Source organism: Humulus lupulus, chromosome X (assembly GCF_963169125.1).
Source record: "Humulus lupulus chromosome X, drHumLupu1.1, whole genome shotgun sequence".
Classification (NCBI taxonomy): domain Eukaryota; kingdom Viridiplantae; phylum Streptophyta; class Magnoliopsida; order Rosales; family Cannabaceae; genus Humulus; species Humulus lupulus.
This window is the reverse complement of record NC_084802.1, coordinates 257,263,707-257,283,873: the sequence shown is the minus strand read 5'-3', so window position 1 is coordinate 257,283,873 and position 20,167 is coordinate 257,263,707. Positions and strand designations below refer to the sequence as shown.

Here is a 20,167-nt window from a genome sequence, read left to right as displayed (position 1 = left end):
TTCACTAGTAAGGCTTAAGGGCCTTGAGTAGTGTGCCTGGAGGGCATAATGGGATTTTGGTGTGTGAATTTAATGAGTTTAATGCATGATTATGATTTAATGCATGTTATATGACTATTTGATTATTTGGGATGCATGACTATGTGAATTAGTATGCATGGAGACCTGATGGTCTTAGGAAGAGCATAATTGTAATTTGGCCATTTTAGGGCATAACTGTGATAATTGTATTATGTGATTTGTGCCATGTGAGTGTGGTGTTTTTATCAGGATGCACGCATCAAGACGGTCCTAGTGAGCCAATTAGTCTAAAAGTCGCAACGGGATTTTATACCCGGCTCGGGAGGAGCCTAGGGGTACTATAGGAATTTCGTAAGTTGAGTCGAGAATGAGTGGTTATAGTTACTGGCAATTGAGTAACCTGGGTAACCATTTGTAACTACTGTGAGTAACAAGTTTTAGATAGAAAATGGTAGAAATGAAATAGAAGTGAAAGGACTTAAGTGCCCTTGAAGGTTTAGTTAGGAAGGGTTATTAGGAAGGGGTAAATTGGTCATTTGGCAAGGAAATTAGACAATTTTCAGCGGGGTTTATGGGGTACACGGTTTGGGCATTGGGTCATTAGGTGTTTTGATAAAATTGGAAGAGAAGAAAAAGAAGAAGAAAGAAAGGCTAGGGCAAGAAGAAGAAAGAAGAAGAGGTGTAGAAAGGGATGAAGTGGGAGCTCAGGAAGAGATCAAGGAAGCATATAGGGTGGATTCTCCACTTGAGGTAAGGATTTTATGTACATTTAAGTTTGATTTCTGCTTTGACTTGTGAATCTAAAGCTTGAGTTAGTTTTTTTGAGTTTTGGTTTGAGTTGATGAAATTAGAAATCAAAGGCGTGGATTTTGGGTGTGATGATGTTTTGATCTTGATTCTAGTGTCTATAGGTTGTTAGATGGTTCATATGAAGTTTTGATTTGATCTTGGGGTTTAGGTATTTGTTTGGGTTGATTTGGGAAGGTTGAAGCTAGGGAAAAACGCAAGAGGAAATCCAGAATTCTGGGTTCGCGAAGGAGCGCCGCGGCCCTGTTCTTGGGTGCCGCGGCGCAAGGATGCTTCAGGAGGTGGCCTAGCCGCTGGGCGCCGCGGCCCTTGAGGGGAGTGCCGCGGCCCTAGGCCATTTTGGCAGCCAAAAAGTTGAATTTTTAGGGCTTTTGCCCGGGGACACGGGGGATGGTTCCGATGTTTTGTTTTATGGATTTAGAGGTCCCGGGAGTGCGGGATTGGTCCTGGGAAGTGGTCTTGGGCTTGGTTAGTATTAAAAGTGTTTTATGTGTGTTGTGGATAGGATTTCAGGGAGGCTCGTACTAGAGGACCATGCTAGTGACCTTGGTGCATCGGAAAGCTCGGAATACAGGTAAGAAAACCGTAACACCCGAGAATAGTGCATGGGCCCACCGTGTGATTACAAGGCATGGCCCTAGATTGTATTATGTGCAAATGTGTAATCTTAGACGAACTATTATATGTTTGAATGGTTATTTCAAAATGTATTATACGTGCTATTATAATGAAATGAACGGCTAAGGCCGAGAGCGGCGAAGGCCGGGTACGGCCTTGGGAACGGAAGTAACACTCAGCACATGGGATGCTTATAGCCAGGGTGGGACCCACGGGATACATGAGTTATCCTTACGGTGAGGACCGAGACCCCAGGCTTTGGTAAGGCCTCTGGGGCGGCATGGCTGTGCTTGTTTAAGACTGATGGCTTTCCTATTTATCAGTGTATTATGTCAGCTATATTATTTGCATATGTTATGTACTATTTGGGTTTTCTTGCTGGGCTTCGGCTCACGGGTGCTCCGTGTTGCAGGTAAAAGCAAAGAGTCAGTCAACCGGCCATGAGTATGGAGAGCGTGGGGGCGGCGCGTACATGTTCGGCCTGCCCGACTGCCTTGGTTGGGGGCATTTTGTATATGGCTGTATTTACCATTCTTTTGATAGTTGATCAAGTGTAAATCTATTTTTGAGTTGTAAATATTTTGTAAACCTTATTTTGGGATCCCGGATGTTTTATACTTAACGTTTTCAATGAAGCTAAACATTTTAAAAGAGTACAGCCTTAAACTTTGATTTATTCACACTTTTGGTTTTAGAAACCACTTAGAGTCAGTCAAAAGCACGATTTCTGTCTTAAACTCACTAAGTAGCAGCTCTAAGGTAGTAGGGCGTTACAACTTGGTATCAGAGCGAGCCAAGGTTTATTGGTTCTGGAGATTGACCGAACATGTACGCACGCTGCCATTGAAAAGCTCGACTCAGGGTTGATTGGTATGGTTGATCAATATATCTGAATATGTGATTAAATGCTTTGTGTGCCTGCTTAAGTTATTAGGAGCACGATGATTGAAATAACATATGCATGATGCCAGGGCAAGTCCCGTTGTATGCTGTATGATATTTGTATGACATTTTGGTCGATTGATCATGGTTGTTGTTGAGATTGAGAGGTGGAAATTGGACCTTGTTATCATGCCTGATGAGCGGTGTCACTGATTGCAGGCATTTAGTTGTAATGCCTCGCCAATCATCGAGACTCCGCGGCATTCAGGCCGAGGATGACAACCAGGGGCAGGACCCTCCACCTGCTCCTCAGAACTGGCAGCAGATTTTAGCCGAGATGGAGGCTAGGTTGAAGAAAACAGAGGAAGAGCTTAGTCAGTTGAGGCAACCAGCTCCTCCACCAGCCACTGGGATACCACTACAGGCGAGTGTAGCACCATCTCCGGTTCAACTTGTGACTGAGAACAGGTTGGAACCTCTGTATGAAAGATTCAGAAAACAGCAACCTCCTACCTTTGAGGGCAGAGCAGACCCACTGCAGGTTGAGCAGTGGATGAATATGATGTCTGTTATCCTGGACTTCATGAGGGTTGAAGGAAAGGAAAGGGTTAATTGTGCCAGTTATATGCTTAGAAATGATGCACGAATATGGTGGGATGTAGTAAGGCAGCGAAGGGATACTGCAACTATGACTTGGGAAGAATTCAAGAGCATTTTTAACGAGAAATACTACAGCGTAGCCGTGCGAGCTGCGAAGGCGGATGAGTTCAACAACCTAACTCAGTGCAGGTTATCCTTCACCGAGTACGCCCTGGTATTTGACAGATTAGCGAAGTTTGCACCAGAGCTAGTGTCGACTGATGTGGCCAGAAGGGACAGGTTTATACGGGGATTAAATGTAATGATCGCCCGTGACGTGAGTATTACAATGGCTCCAGAGACTACCTATGCGCAAGTGGTAGACAAAGCCCTCACTACTGAGAGGGCTGAGGATCAGATCTGGAAGGATAGCGCTGCTAGGCGTGATACCAGGAGGGTAGTGCCTTCTTCTTCTGGGCCTAGTCGGGGCAGCGGCCCCAGTGAGCAGAAGAGAAGAGTACCAGACTCATTTGCTCCTTATGGTTCTGACAGGAGGGTTCGCGGTTCTGTGGGTGGCCGCCAGGGCGGAAATGACAGCTGGAGAAGCTTTCCGATGTGTCCTCAATGCAGGCGACGACATCAGGGCGAGTGCCGAACCAGGGCATGCTTTGTTTGTGGAAGCACCAGTCACTTGAAGAAAGATTGCCCACAGGCTAAGAAGGACGAGCCAAGGTAGGGAGACAGCCTCGCTCCTGCTAGGGTTTTCACTTTGACTCAGACTGAGGCAGAGGCCAGTCCCTCAGTGGTCACAGGTCAGATTTTTAGCGCTGGATCCTTTTTTACTGCATTGATTGATTCTGGTGCTACGCACTCATTTGTTTCTGCTAGGGTGATTGATCAACTTTGTAGACCTAGTATTTTGTATGCTAGGGGTTTTCAGACTATATTGCCTACAGGAGAACTGGTAGTCTCTAGGAGGTGGGTTAGAGCATTACCAGTAGTAGTAGACGGTAGAGAATTGTTTGTTGACATGATTGAACTAGATATGGACGATTTTGATATAATACTAGGAATGGATTGGTTGACGCGGTATGGAGCAACAATTTATTGTAGGCGGCGAATGGTGACCTTTGAACCGGAAGGTGAGGCACCCTTTGTGTTCGTGGGAACGGTGAATGGACCGCGAGTGCCTACGATCTCAGCACTAAAGGCTAGAGACCTGATGCAGGAGGGTTGCATAGGATTCCTAGCGAGTATTGTAGATTCCTCCAAGGTGGCGACAGTGGGACCGAACGAAACGAGAGTGGTCTGTGAGTTTCCAGACTTGTTTCCAGCAGATCTGCCAGGACTGCCGCCACAGCGAGAGATTGAGTTCGTCATAGAGTTGGTTCCGGGAGCAGAGCCAGTGTCCAAGGCGCCTTACAGAATGGCTCCGGCAGAATTAAAGGAATTGAAGATTCAATTGCAGGAGCTACTGGATTTGGGGTTTATTAGACCGAGTTTCTCGCCGTGGGGTGCTCCAGTGTTATTTGTTAAGAAAAAGGATGGATCGCTCAGGATGTGCATTGACTACGAGGAGTTGAATAAGCTGACCATCAAGAACAAGTATCCATTGCCTAGGATTGACGACTTATTTGATCAGCTTCAGGGGAGTACAGTGTTTTCAAAGATTGATCTCCGATCAGGTTATTATCAGTTGAGGATCAAAGAAGAGGACGTACCAAGAACTGCTTTTCGGACACGATATGGGCATTATGAATTTCTGGTCATGTCCTTTGGATTAACCAATGCCCCGGCGGCATTTATGGATTTGATGAACAGAATTTTCAAGGATTATCTGGATAAGTTTGTGATTGTATTTATTGATGATATCCTAGTGTACTCCCAGTCAGAGATAGAGCATGAGCGTCATCTGCGCCTGGTATTGCAACGGCTAAGAGAGCATAAGCTATATGCTAAGTTTAGTAAATGCGAGTTTTGGTTATCGCATGTTTCATTTCTAGGCCATATTATCAGTAATGATGGGTTACTGGTCGACCCAAGCAAGACGGAAGCAGTGAGAGATTGGCCTAGACCCAGCAATGTTCCTGAAGTTAGAAGTTTCCTTGGATTAGCAGGTTACTACCGGCAGTTCGTAGAGGGGTTCTCCAGAATTGCTACTCCATTGACAGAACTGACAAGGAAGAAGACCAAGTATGTGTGGACAGATCGATGTGAGAACAGCTTTAAAGAGTTGAAGCGGCGGTTGATTACTGCACCAGTGCTGAGCCTGCCAACAAATGATGAGAAGTTTGTGGTCTACTGTGACGCTTCCAGACAGGGTCTGGGATGCATGTTGATGCAGGCTGGGAAAGTGATAGCGTATGTGTTGACCCAAGATTTGGCCAACTGACACAGAGTCAAAACGTGATTGATGTGGACAAATGTATAGAGAAGAACGCAATGACAAAAGTAAAGAAAACACAGTAATTTATAGTGGTTCGGCCCCAGGATTTGGTAATGACCTACGTCCACTTAGAATGATATTGATATAAAATCAGAAGGGTGATCAAAAAACCAGGGTTCAATGAGTTTCACTCTCCTCCAAAGAACAATACAGATTTACATGGAGAATTACTCTTGGAGAATTAAAACAAAGTGTGACTAATAAAAAATTTAGGCTGTAGTCTTTCAAAACGCGTTGTTTCATTAAAAAAAACTTCTAGTATTACTAATTTGGGATCCCAAAATAAGGTTTGAAAACTATTTACATCCTGAAATAAGTTTACAGTTGATTAGTTATAAAATCATAGATTATTACAGCTATTTCTCAAATAAACCCCTAACCAAAGCAGTCGGGCAGGCCAAACATTTACGCGTCGCTTCACGCTCTCCGTACTCATGGTTGGTTGACTCAGTCTATGCCCTTACCTGCAACACAGAGCACCCGTGAGCTGAAGCCCAGCAAGAAAACTCATGCCGTTCATAACATATGCAAATTATACAGTTAATCATATCAGATAGTCCACAGATAAACAGGTCAACCATTTGACTAAGCAAACACGGCCATGCCGCCCCAGAAGCCTTACCAAAGCCTGGGGTCTCGGTCCTCACCGTAAGGATATCATATGTATCCTCTGGGTCCTACCCTGACCATAAGCATCCCATGTGCTAAGTGTTACTACCGGCCCCACTGCCGTTCTCGGCCTTTCACCGTTCTCGGCTCCATTGCCATTCTCAGCTCCGCGCCGTATCATTCCACTATAATCACATATAGTATAACTCAAAAAACATTCAAACAAATATCAATTCATTTAAGTCTGCACCCTAACATGTAATGCAATATAGGGCCGTGCCCTGCAATCATCTCATCATGCAATATAGGGCCATGCCCCCAATCACACTATGGGCACATGCCCTATCCTACGGGTGTTATAGTTTTCTTGCCTGTCAATTTGGTAGCTTTCAACACTTGACTCCTTGAGCACGATCCCACTCGAGCCTTAGCACACACCTAGGCACAAACATAGGTCAAAGTCAACACCGAACACCAAGTCCGAATACCTAGCCTCGGGACCACTCCCGAGCCCCCGGGAAGTCCTAGATCCCCAAAACAAAGTGGTGGAATCGAGCCCCGAACCCTAGGTCAAAATCCCTCATCAAAAACCCAAAAATCCCATTCTGTGAATAGTGCAGCGCTACAGCGCTCTAAAGAGGGCGTTGTAGCGCTACAAGTAGAAACACACCCCCCAGAACAGGGGCTAGCGCTAGAGCGCCCACTGACTAGCGCTGTAGCGCTAGTTGCAGCCCAGCAGAACCCAAAAGTCGCTTCTTGCGATTTCCTTCAACCATTTCAACCCCAAACTTGTCCAAACCTTTTCGAAACCCAAAAACAAACTTATCAACACCTCACACTCATCCCAAGCATCCCAAGAACTCAAAACCCAAGCACATTCAACCCAAATCTCAAAATTCACCATGATCAACCCTAAAACCAGAAATTCAGTCAACAACAAAGTTAAGGGTTTAGAATTCTTACCATTGATGCAAATTTCGACCTTGATTCAACCCTAGACCTCCTTAGCTTGTTCATCCTCAAAGCTTGCCCAGAAATTCCCTAAACTTCCCATCAACCCAGCTCAAAACACAGCTTAAACCAGCCAAACCCTTAAAACTGAAATTTCTAAAAACTTACCTCAAAAGTTGATGTGTTCTTGCTAATCCTTGCCAAATCTTCAAGTCTAACCCAAGATCCTTGATGCTCAGGCTATCATTGCTCTCCACTAAGCTTTGCTCCAAGAAATTTGAAGAGGAATAGTGCAAGAATGCACAAACCGATCTTTTTAGAAAAACCCTCTGTTTTCCCTCTTTTCTTTCTTTTCTTTCTTTCTCTCCACAGCCAACACACTTTCTCTATAAATCCCACTAAGTGTAAAGCCTCATTTAATCTATCTCCAAAAAGCCAAATGACCAAAATGCCCTCCCTATTAATTCTAAACCCCTTTTGTCCAAGTGGGGCCATTTTAGTCATTTTACTCAATTCCCGCTAATCCTCAAATGTCTCTAATAATTTCCCGTTGCTTTCCAACACCTGATAAATCACCAAATAAGTATTCCTTGATATCAAAATAAACCCCAATATACTCATTAGCTTCCTATTTATACCCCCAGGCTCGCCCCGAGCCGAGTATAAATTTCCCGTCATGACTTTCCGCTAGCCTGCTCACTGGGATCGCCTCGAGTCATAAATCACAAATACATCCACATCACAATGTGGTCTCAAAAATCATCACATATCAATACAGTTATGCCCAACATGGCCAAAATTACAATTATGCCCTTCTAACACGATCCGGGCCTACATGCATACTAATATACATAGTCATGCATCTCAGATAATCAAATAGTCATATAACATGCTTTAAATCATAACCATGCATTTAACTCATAAAATCACACATAAATCCCAACATGCCCTCCTGGCACACTAATCAAGGCCCTTAAGCCTTATTAGCGAATTTGGGTCGTTACATTAAGTCTACGTGGTTACCTCAAGGCTCGGGGTACCCAAACGTCCCCGAGGGCAAAAATGATAAGTTTCCCAAATATTCCCTTCTAGACATTCTAAGCTCAAATATATCTCCAAATATTTATATAATGCACATTTTAAACTCGCTTAGTAACGGCACTAGGGAAGTAGGGCATTACAAGCAGTGGATGAATATGATTTCCTTAATTTTGGATTTTATGAGGGTTAAGGGAAATGAGAGGGTGGCTTGTGCTAGTTACATGTTTAGGGAAGATGCCCGCATCTGGTGGGACTCGCTGGTTCAGAGAAGGAATGTAACAGTTATGACTTGGGAAGAGTTCAGAAACTTATTTATATCATAAGTACTACAGTGTGGCAGTTTGAGCTGCGAAGGTTGACGAGTTCATCAACCTAACTCAGAATCGATTGACAGTGACAGAGTATGCTTTGAAGTTTGACAGACTGGCAAAGTTTGCACCAGATTTAGTGCCGACTGATGCGGCTAGAAGGGACAGTTTTGTGCGGGGATTGAACGTTATGATTGCCTGCAATATGAATATAACTTTGGATCTGGCGACTACTACTTATACCAAGGTAGTGGACAAGGCCCTTACAGCTGAGAGGGCCGAAGATCAGATTTGGAAAGAAAGTGCTATCAGGCGTGATGCCAGGAGGACAGTGCCTCCTTTTGTTGGATCAGTTAGGGTGGTGGTTTTAGTGAGAAGAAGAGGAAGACCCCAGATTCCTTTGTTCCTCCCACTTCAGATAGGAGGGAACGGGGTGCTTCTACTGGCCGACAGGGTGGAAGTGACAACTGGAGGAGCTTTCCAGTGTGTCCACGGTGCAGGCGACGACACTAGGGTGAGTGCAGGATAAGGGCCAGCTTTGTTTGTGGGAGCCGCAGTCATCTGAAGAGGGATTGCCCTCAATTCAAGAAAGAGGAGCAGAAGCAGAGTGACAGTCTTGCTCCTGCCAGGGTATTTACTTTGACTCAGACCGAGGCGGAGGCTAGGCCCTCAGTTGTGACAGGTCAGATCTCTAGTGCTGGTTCTCTGTATACTACATTGTTTGATTCAGGGGCTACCCAGTCATTTTTATCTGCTAGAGTGATAGATCAACTTTGTAGACCTAGTGGTGTGTATGCTAGGGGATTTTAGGCTTTGTTGCCAACAAGAGAATTGGTAGTCTCTAGTAAATGGATTAGAGCATTGCCAGTAGAGGTAGAGGGTAGGGAACTGTCTATGGATTTGATTGAGTTAGAGATTGATGACTTTGATATGATTCTAGGGATGGATTGGTTATCGAAGTATGGGGCAACAATCGACTGCAAGCACAGAATGGTGACTTTTGAACTGGAAGGGGAGGTACCCTTTGTATTTGTGGGGACAGTTAGTGGACCGCGAGTACCAATGATTTCAGCATTGAAGGCTAGAGACCTGATGCAGGAAGTTTGCATGGGATTTATAGCGAGCGTTGTGGATACTTCTAGGGTGGTGTCGGTTGGACCGGGTGAGACTAGACTGGTGTGTGAGTTTCTAGATTTGTTTCCGGCAGATTTGCCATTGTTGCCGCCATAGCGGGAGATTGACTTTGTTATAGAGTTGGTACCAGGAGCGAAGCCAGTATCTAGGACACCTTACAGAATGGCTCCAGCAAAACTGAAGGAGTTGAAGATTCAGTTGCAAGAGTTACTTGATTTGGAGTTCATCAGACTGAGTTTCTCACCATGGGGTGCTCTAGTATTGTTTGTTAAGAAGAAGGACGGATCCCTTAGGATGTGTATTGATTACAGGGAGATAAACAACTTAACCATTAAGAACAAGTATCCACTGCCTAGGATCGACGATTTATTTGATAAATTACTGGGAAGAACAGTGTTTTCCAAGATAAACCTTCGATCATGTTACCATTAGTTGTGAATTAAAGAGTAGGACATACCAAAGACCACTTTCCGAACGAGGTATGGACACTATGAATTCCTGGTTATGTCCTTTGGATTAAGCAATGCCCAAGCAGCCTTTATGGACATGATGAATAGGGTTTTCATAGATTATCTGGATAAGTTTGTGATTGTGTTCATCAACGACATCTTGGTGTATTCTCAGTTGGAGACGGAGCACGAGCAGCATCTGCTGTTGGTTCTACAGCGGTTGAGGGAGCATAAGTTATATGCTAAGTTCAGTAAGTGTGAGTTCTGGTTACTACAAGTTACATTTCTAGGCCATATTTTCTCTAAGGAGGGGATTTTGGTTGACCCAAGTAAGATTGAGGCGATCAGAGATTGGCCTAGATCGAGCAATGTTCCCGAAGTAAGAAGCTTTTTGGGCTTAGCGGGGTACTATCGGCGGTTCATTGAGGGGTTCTCCAGAATATCTACGCCATTAACAGAACTAACAATGAAGAAGACAAGGTATTTCTGGACGGACAGATGTGAGAATAGTTTCAAGGAGCTGAAACGGCGATTGATCACCGCGCCAGTGTTAATTTTGCCGGCAGATAATGAAAAGTTTGTGGTTTATTGTGATGCATCCAGGCAGGGTTTGGGGTGCGTGCTAATGCAAGCTGGTAAGGTGATAGCCTATGCATTGAGACAGTTAAAGGAGTATGAGTAGAGGTATCCCACACTTGATTTGGAGTTGGCAGTGGTGGTGTTCGCACATAAGATTTGTAGACATTATCTCTATGGTGAGAAGTCCGAGATATACACCGACCATAAGAGCCTAAAGTATTTCTTTACTCAGAAGGACCTGAATATGCGCCAGAGGCGGTGGCTGGAATTGGTTAAGGATTATGATTGCGATATCCTATACCATCCTGGGAAGGCTAATGTGGTGGCTCATGCATTGAGTCGGAAAGGGCCAGGACTGTTGTTTAGTTCAACGCAGATATCTGACAAGCTGGCCGAGGAGAGGATCAGAGTAGATATAGAGTTGGTGGTTGGTCAGTGGGCCAACATTACTCTTCAAGTCTACACTCCTTGAGAGGATCAAGGAGGTGCAGGGAAAAGATTCCCAGTTTATAGGTCACAGAGAGAATGCCTTAGTCGAAGCGACCAAGGATTTTTCTATATTAGGGATGGGATTACTGAAGTACAAGGGTCAGATCTACGTTCCGATGGATTCTGATATCCGGCGGGAGATTTAAGATGAATCGAATGCTACTCCCTATTCTTTGCATCCAGGTACAACAAAGATGTATTAGGATTTGAGAGCTCTGTATTGGTGGTCGGGCATGAAAAGGGATGTGGTGGATTATGTGGCCAAGTGCTTAACGTGTCAGCAGGTCAAGGCTGAGAATTAGAGGCCAACGGGGTTACTGCAGCCACTGGGGATCCCAGAATGGAAGTGGGAAGATATCACCATGGACTTTGTGGTTGGTTTACCGAGGACCATGGGACAGCATGACTCGGTGTGGGTGATTGTGGATAGGTATACCAAGTCCGCCCACTTTTTGCTTATTAGGACAACTTATACTGTGGAGCAGTATGCTGAGTTGTATGTGAAGGAGATTATTCGACTTCATGGGGCTCTGAGGTCGATAGTATCCGACAGAGACCCCACCTTCACTTCAAAGTTCTGGGAGAGTCTGCAGAAGGCTATGGGCACGCAGTTACAGTGTAGTACCGCTTATCATCCTCAGATAGATGGACAGTCTGAGAGGACAATTCAGATATTGGAGGACATGTTGCGAGCCTGTGTGCTAGATTTTGGGGGATCGTGGAGTAAGTATCTCCCTTTGATCGAGTTCTCATATAACAACAGTTACCAGGCGACCATTGGAGTGGCTCCGTATTTGATGCTCTATGAAAGGAAGTGTAGATCACCTGTTCATTAGGATGAGACAGGTGAGAGGAGATATTTGGGTCCAGAGATGGTTCAGAGGACCAATGAGGCAATTGAGAAGATTAGAGCGCGAATCCTCGCCTCCCAGAGTCGTCAGAAGAACTATTCAGACCTGAAATGCAGGGGCGTGGAATTTCAGGTTGGTGACCATGTGTTTCTTTGGGTTTTGCCTTTGAGGGGAGTGAAACGGTTTGGTGTTCGGGGCAAGTTGAGCCCTAGGTTTGTTGGCCCCTTCGAGGTTCTGGAGCGGGTTGGAGAAGTAGTTTACAGACTAGCGATGCCTCCAGCTTTATTAGGGGTTCACGATGTTTTCCATGTGTCCATGCTCAAGAAGTATGTGTCAGACTCGATGCACATTCTAAGTTATGAGAATCTGGAGCTTGTTCAGGATTTGACCTATGAGGAGAAGCCGGTTCAGGTTCTTGATCAAAAAGATAAAGTCTTGCGGAGCAAGACCATCGCCTTGGTGAAAGTGTTGTGGAGGAACATCAAGGTTGAGGAGGCAACGTGGGAACTTGAATCAGAGATGAGGGAGCGGTATCCCGAATTGTTCAGGTAATTTCGAGGATGAAATTTTTGTAAGGAGGGGATAGTTGTAACGACCCAAATTCGCTAATAGGGCTTTGGGCCTTGATTAGCATGCCTGGATGGCAATAAATTTTTATTTTTTTTTATCAAGAAGAGTAGAAAAGCTTCATTGAACAAATGAACCAACCAATTACAAAAAAACTTCAGCTACACAAACTACATCAGACTAAAACTGGCCGAACAAGTTTTTAGAAGGAAAGGCTGAGTGCTGGTTTTTCCCTCTCCCATGGCGAAGAAGAAGAAACCAATACGAAAGCCAGTTTCTCCTGTAGGAGACCAAGAGAAACAACTGAATATGGTAGAGAATTTGACAATCCATGGCCTGGACAACACTCGAGTAGAGATGTGCAAGGAATTTGCTGCAACAGGGGTAGATAAAGTAGGAACTGAAGAGTTCGAGTTTTGTCCTTGTGATGAGAACCTAGGGTTGGGCGATTTTGATCCTCATGAAGTCCTGATAAAGGATTTAGACTAGGCTGAGTCGACCTCAAAATGAATGTCATGGGCAGACAAGGTGGAGGCGAATGACTTTCAGGCATCAGCTCAGAAGCAATGGCAGAAATTTCAGGCTGTTAATCTCTCTTTTTCAGATCAGAAGCTTGAATTCATTGAACCTCTATTCAGAGAAGGACGAAAGTTTGCTCAAATCGATGCCGAGGAGGTTAAAATGCAATCCGCAAATTGGAGTTCGGCAGTCATATGCATGGTGTTGGGTGCCAACCCACCTATGGCTGTCTTTGAAGGATTAATCAAGAGGGTTTGGGGTCACTTAGGGATAGCTCAGTTAGCTAGAATGACGATGGGTCTAACAATGGTAAAGTTCAATGATGATGCTACAAGAGATCATGTCCTTGAACATGGCCTTACACATTTTGATAGGAAGCCGGTCATAGTTCGCCCATGGACAACGGATTTGTGTGCAGTTCGTCTGGTTCGCACTGTTCCCCTTTGGATTTGCCTTCAAGAATTAGGGCTCCAGTATTCGAGTAGCAAATGCCTCAGTGCTTTAGTTAGCACTATAGGTAGGCCGATAATGGTAGACAAGTTTACTAGGGAACGGTCTCGTGTGCAATTTGCTCGAGTTTTGGTTGAGATGGAAATCATGGATAGTCTTCCGAAGAGCATTCAGTTCATTAACGAACATGGTCAGATCATGGAGCAGGGGGTTGAGTATGAATGGCTACTGATAAAGTGTAAAACCTGTGCTGGCTTTGGGCACTCAATGGTAGAATGCAGGAAAGAGAAGAAAGTTCATTGGGTCAGGAAAGTAACAGAGGCCCAAACAGAGGAGGATCAGGGACCTGGGGTACAACAGGTTGGACAGATGAAAGAAGATGGGGATCAGGCATGTTCAGGAACAAGCAAAGAGAAGGTGGAACCTGAGGGTCCTTCTCTCTCAGGCGAGGAAGCAAAGGATGACACTAATGATAGAGGTTCGGTCACTAATCCGTGGAGAACTCCAAAAAGAGTTGTTGCACATGCTAAGGAGGGACAGAGGTTATATACTCATGCTCATAATGCAGGTCGTAAAACTAAAGCTCTGAACAAGTTTGAAATTCTGCAAGAAACAGTGGTGATCAACAAGGAAGGCAGTTTGAATCCTACCTCCTCTTATGGATAGTTACAACATCTTAAGTTGGAATATTAAAGGGCTAAATAAAGTAAATAAATAGAGCCCAGTTAGTGCTTTATGTAATAAATACAAAGTGGGAATTTGTGGTCTTTTGGAGACTAAACTGAAGGGATGCAGAATTAGTAAATTCATGGAGAACCATTTTCCAAACTGGGACTATCACACTAGTTCCATCATTGAAGGTCGTATCTTAGTAATGTGGAGAAGATCGTTTGTTAAAACCATTATTTTAGAGGAATCCTCTCAAGCAATTCATTGTCAGGTGAAGATGTTGGGTTTGCAGCAGGAATTCGGGGTCACATTCGATTATGGTCTTAATTCGATTGAGGGTAGGAGGTGACTTTGGGAAGGGTTACAGAGATCTTCTCACATGCCTAAAGCCTGGATCTATCTTGGTGATTTTAATGCCCCTCTTTCAGGCAAGGACAGAGCTGGAGGCAAGGCTGTTTCAGACTCAGAATTACATGACTCTTTAAATTGGTTGGCTAGTGCTCAGGTTGAACCTCTTCGGGGTATTGGCTCCTATTACACGTGGTCTAATAATCAAGAGGGTGCCGCTAGGATATATTCTAAAATTGACCATGTTTTGAGCATTGAAAAGTAGCTAGATCTGTTCTCTAAATCTACAGCAATTTATAGATGGGAAGGTTGATCACTGTTCTTGTCTGGTTAGTTTTCAAAATTTTGAGCAGTTGGGATCCAAAAATTTTCGCTATTACAACTACTGGGCAGAGCACAAGGATTTCAATGAGTTGGTTGTTAAAAGCTAGAGAGGCCCAATTACAGCTTATGGTATGAATGCCGTTTTTCTAAAGCTGCTGAGGCTTAAGCACTGTCTTAAAAATTTTAATAAGGACCGAATAGGAGATTTACAAGCAAATTATCATAAGGCCAAGGATGCTTATCAAGTTGCTCAGCTGCAAGCTCAAGCTCACCCCCTTGATTCTTGCTATGAAGAGGCTGAGAGGACTGCAGCAGGGGAGTTTTCTGTTCAAGAGAGGTTATATCAGAGTTTTTTAATTCAAAGGAGTAAAGTAACTTGGTTAAGATAAGGAGATCTGACCACTTCCTTTTTTCATGCATTTCGGAAGAAGCGTAAGGCTGAAAATGGGATAGTTTCTTTTATGACAGAGGAAGGGCAGTTAGTTGATAACTATACAGAAGTGGTATCTCAATTTCTGGGTCATTTTAAAGCTTGTTTAGGCAGTCCTAGTTCTGCTTCAGGCAGGGTTAATTTGCAGCATATTGACTTAGGTCCAAAGCTATCAGTTGAGCAGCAAGTTTCGCTTTTGAGACCTTTCTCTAAGAAGGAAATTCGGGAGGCTTTATTTAGTATTCCTAATACTAAATCTCCAGGTCCTGATGGGTATGGTTCCGGCTTCTTTAAAGATGTTTGGAGTAAAATAGGTGAAGAGGTTTGCTCGGCTATCTCTTACTGTTTTGAATCTGGAAATTTTCCTTCTAAGCTTCATGAAACAACCATTTCTTTGATTCCTAAGATTGCTAATCCTTCTCGGGCTGTCGACTATAAGCCAATAGCTTGCTGTTCCACACTGTATAAATGCATGGCTAAGTTGATTTGTAAGAGGTTGGCTGTTGTTCTTCCAGTTATTGTTCAATCCAATCAAGGAGCTTTCATTCAAGGTCGATCTATTGCTCACAATATCATGATCTGTCAAGATCTTATTAAAAATTATGGGAGAGTTTCTACTTCTTTGAGATGCGTTATTAAGATAGATTTGAGCAAAGCTTACGATACCGTAGATTGGCTGTTTCTTGAAGGTTTGCTGAAAGCTTTAAAGTTCCCCATGAAGTTTATAGGCTGGGTTATGTCTTGTGTTAGGAATACCACCTATTTTCTAGTGATGAATGGCCGAATTCAAGGCAAGTTTAAAGGGGGGAAGGGGCTGAGACAAGGTGATCCTATGTCACCTCTTTTATTTGTTCTCATCATGGAGTATTTGACTAGAAGTCTTCAATATGCAGCGCTTAATTCCCTTTTTTGTTTTCATCCGATGTGCAAGAATTTAAAGCTCATTAATTTGTGTTTTGCGGATGACTTGCTTATTTTTTGCAAGGGAACTCTCCCAGCTGTTAGGAGTGTTAAGAGGGTGCTTGATGAGTTTGCCATTGCTTCTGGTTTGAACATTAATACTGGTAAATCTCAGATTTTTTTCGGAGGAGTCTCTATGACTGATAGAAATAGAATTTCTCAAGATATTAACCTTGTAGTGGGTTCATTTCCCCTATGATATCTTGGGGTTCCAATGAGGCCTTCTAAATGGAAACATACAGATTGTGAGGTGTTCATTCAGAAATTAAGATTGAAGATTCAGACTGGGCTAGTAGACACCTCTCCTTTGCTGGCCGGATTCAACTTATTAACTCTGTTCTTCTTGGGCTTCGTAACTATTGGATGTCTATCTTTGTTTTTCCCCAAAGTGTAGTCAAGGAAGTTGAAAGACTTTGTAGAGGGTTCCTTTGGGGAGTTTCTGGGCAGAGGAGTAAATTGCATAACCCTTCTTGGCAAAAAGTTTGCCGTCCCAAAGCTTATGGTGGCTTGGGGTTTAGAGATGGTTCCTTGTGGAACCGGTATGTTCTGGCTAAGTATATTTGGGCCTTATCTTTCAAGCCTGACTTATTATGGGTTAAATGGATTAACTCCATTTATCTGAAAGAAAAGAGCTTTTGGAACTATGATTTAAAGGGGGACTGCAGCTGGTACTGGCGGAAATTGTGTCATCTGAAAAAGTACTTCAGTTCTGCTGCCATTTCAGCTGCTGGTATGAAGAGCAAATTCCTGTCTTCAAAACTGTATAGTAGTCTCCTGACTTAGCAAAAGGATGAGTACTTTCGGACTGTTTGGAGCAGATTAATCCTCCCTAAACACAGGTTTATGCTGTGGCAAGTGATTAATTCTCAGTTACTTACAAGGGATAACCTTAATAGGCTGCATGTCACGACCCAAAATCGCTAATAAGGCTTAAGGGCCTTGATTAGTGTGCCAGGAGGGCAGGTTGGGATTTTTGTGTGATTTTGTGAGTTAAATGCATGGTTATGATTTAAAGCATGTTATTTGGCTATTTGTTTAACTGAGATGCATGGCTATGTTTACTAGTATGCATGTAGACCCGGATCGTGTTAGAAGGGCGTAATTGTAATTTTGGCCATGTTGGGCATAATTGTATTGATATGTGATAATTGTATTCTGTGAATTGCACCACGTGAGTGTGGTTTTATTATTGTGATGCACGTGCCGAGACGGTCCTAGAGAGCTAGTTAACTCAAGAGTCACAACGGGATTTCTGTACCCGGCTCGGGAGGAGCCTAGGGGTACCTCGGGAATTTTATGGTTAAGTTGAGATTTAGCGGGTAATGGTTATTGGAGATTTAGTAACCTGGGTAACCATTAGTTACTGCTGTGGGTAACAAGTTTTAAGGTAAAAAGTGATAGAATTGAAATGAAGTGTAAAGACTTAAGTGCCCTTTGAGGTTTAGCTAAGGAGGATTAGTAGGAAAGGGTAAAATGGTCATTTGGCAAGGGTAATAGGCAATTCTCAGCTGGGTTTTAGTGGGTCACGGTTTGGGCATTTGGGTTATAGGATGGCTTTGCTAAAAATAAAGAGAAGGAGAGTTAGGGCAATGGGAAGAAGAAGAAGAAGAGGAAAATGGGTTGAAGTGAATCAAGGGAGCTTGTTGGGTGGATTCTCCACTTGAGGTATGGATTTTATGAGCATTTAAGTTTGATTTCTGTTTTGAATTGTGAAATCTATAGCTTGAGTTAAGTTTTAATGTTTGAGTTTGAAGTTGCTGATTTTTGTAATCTAAGGGTGGATTGTTGGGTATGTTTGTGTTTTGAGCTTGAATCTAGAGTTTATGAGTTGTTGGATGGTTCATTTGATGTTTGAAATTGATTTTGGGGATTAGGAATTGGTTTGGGGTGATTTGGGGAAGTTGAATCTCAGGAAAACGCGAAGGAAAAACCCAGAATTTCTGGGTCTGCGAGGGCGTGCCGCGGCACGGGTTTTGCATGCTGCGGCTGGGAGCCTCTGGTTATCTGGGTGCCGCGGCACAAGAAAGTTGTGCCGCGGCATAAGGCTAATTTCAGAATGGCATTTTTAGGCAATTTTAGGCCTTTGCTCCGGGGGTTCGGGGGATGTCTCCGGGGTGTTGTTTTAAGGTTTTAGAGGTCCCGGGAGTGCGGGATTGGTCCTGGGAAGCGGTCTTTGATTTGATTAGTGTTGAGGGATGTTTCTTGTGTGTTGTGACTAGGTTATTGGAGAGGCTCGTGCTAGAGGACCGTGCTCGCGGCGTGAGTGCATCAGGAGGCTCGGAATACAGGTAAGAAAACTATAACACCCGTAGGATGGGGCGTGGGCCCATAGTGTGATTGCGGGGCACGACCCTATATTGCATGTTGCATGATGAGATGATTGCTGGGCGTGCCCCTATACTGCATTACATGTTAGGGTGCAGATTTAATTGAATTAGCATTTGTTTGAATGTTGCTTGATTTATGCTATGTGTGATTATGATGAAATGAACGGCAAGGGCTGAGTGCGGCGTAGGCCGGGTACGGCCGTGGGGCCGAAAGTAACACACAGCACATGGGATGCTTATATTCAGGGTGGGACCCAAGGGATACATGAGTTATCCTCGCGGTGAGAACCGATACCCCAGGGCTTTGGTAAGGTTTCTGGGGCGGCATGGCCGTGTTTGCTTAGTCTAATGGTTCACTTGTTTTTCTGTGGGTTACCTGTTATGACTTACTGTATATTTTCATATGTTATGTTCTCCATGAGTTTTCTTGCTGGGCTTCGGCTCACGGGTGCTCTGTGTTGCAGGTAAGGGCAATGGCTGAGTCAACCAACCATGAGTACGGAGAGCGTGAAGCGACGCGTACATGTTTGGCCTGCCCGACTGCTTTGGTTGGGGGTTTATTTGAAAATGGCTATAATAATCTATGATTTTATGATTTACCAACTGTAAACTTATTTCAAGATGTAAATAGTTTTCAAACCTTATTTTGGGATCCCAAATGTTTAATACTAGCAGTTTTAAATGAAACGACGCATTTTCTAAGATTACAGCCTTAAATTTTAATTAGTCACACTTTTGTCTCAAAACCTCGGTTAGCGAGTTCATTGCACAATGTTTTGTCTTAAAAATCACTTAGTAATGGCTCTAAGGAAATAGGGCGTTACACTGCATATCCCTTTGATCTCTCTGTTGTGTTCGGTCTGTGATGGCTACCAGCAGAATCATGCTCACCTGTTTTTTGAGTGTTGTCTTTCATCTCAGCTGCTTAATCTGATTTTTAATTGGTTGGGTTTTGCAGCTTTGCCTTTGGATTTTAAGGGCAGGCTGGTTTGGCTTACTAGAGATAGGAGAGGTACTAAGGCTAATATAGTTTCCATGGTGTTTGCAGCAACCATTTATAGCATATGGACCAACAGAAACAGATGTTACTTTGAAGGTTACTCTTCCTCTGTTTGGAATCTGGTTCAGGATATTAAATTCACTACTAAACATAGGCTTTACTTAGTGTCTAACAAATTTAATATAGCTCAAGATCAATTGTATATTCATAAGCTTCTTTGTAATTGATGGCAATAAATTATTTAATAAGTTAATATGTGAATTTATGTGATATGTGATAGAAATGCATGTTTAGTTGAATTAAATATGCATGTGGGCCCCGTTTGGATATTAGGGGTGTGTTTGTGATTTTATCCCATTGAGGGCGTAAATGTGATAAATATGATATGCACGTGATATATTCCTTTGTGGCACGATCCGAGACAGTCCTGAGGAGCGGTTAGCCTGAAAGTCACAACGGGGTTGAGAATCCGACTCAGGGTGAGTTGAGGGGTATTTTGGGTGTTAGATGTATTATTGGGTTATCGGGGTATGGAAGTAAATATTCCGAGATATATTTGAGGTTAGAGTGTATAGGAAAGAATATTGGGGAAATTAATATTTTGGTCCTCGAGGACTTAGCGGGACTAGGTACATGACTAAATTGCCTTTGGGTCAATTAAGGATAGAGGCTAAGCTTAAGGGGCAGCGTGGTCATTTTGTGAGAATAAAGTTAGATATAGTTAAGTAAAAGAAACTGTTGGAACCAAAGGGAAGGCTCAGTTTATAGCTTAATCCTCTCAAAGTCGGTTTATTACTCTGGACTGTGGT

General features: G+C 43.5%; 2 protein-coding genes across 2 annotated transcripts; both read left to right on the top strand.

Moving 5' to 3' along the window:
• The first annotated feature begins 12,841 nt into the window (after positions 1–12,841).
• Positions 12,842–13,966, top strand: LOC133806930 (uncharacterized). Its single transcript, XM_062245022.1, has one exon. The coding sequence runs from the start codon at positions 12,842–12,844 to the stop codon at positions 13,964–13,966; it is 1,125 nt and encodes a 374-aa protein (XP_062101006.1).
• A 142-nt stretch (positions 13,967–14,108) lies between these two features.
• On the top strand, positions 14,109–16,814 carry LOC133806929 (uncharacterized). The gene is made up of 6 exons (XM_062245021.1): positions 14,109–14,307; positions 14,398–14,578; positions 14,671–14,770; positions 14,833–14,978; positions 15,186–16,135; positions 16,294–16,814. Exons 1-6 carry the CDS (start codon positions 14,109–14,111, stop codon positions 16,812–16,814), a joined length of 2,097 nt encoding a protein of 698 aa, XP_062101005.1.
• Positions 16,815–20,167: the final 3,353 nt, after the last annotated feature.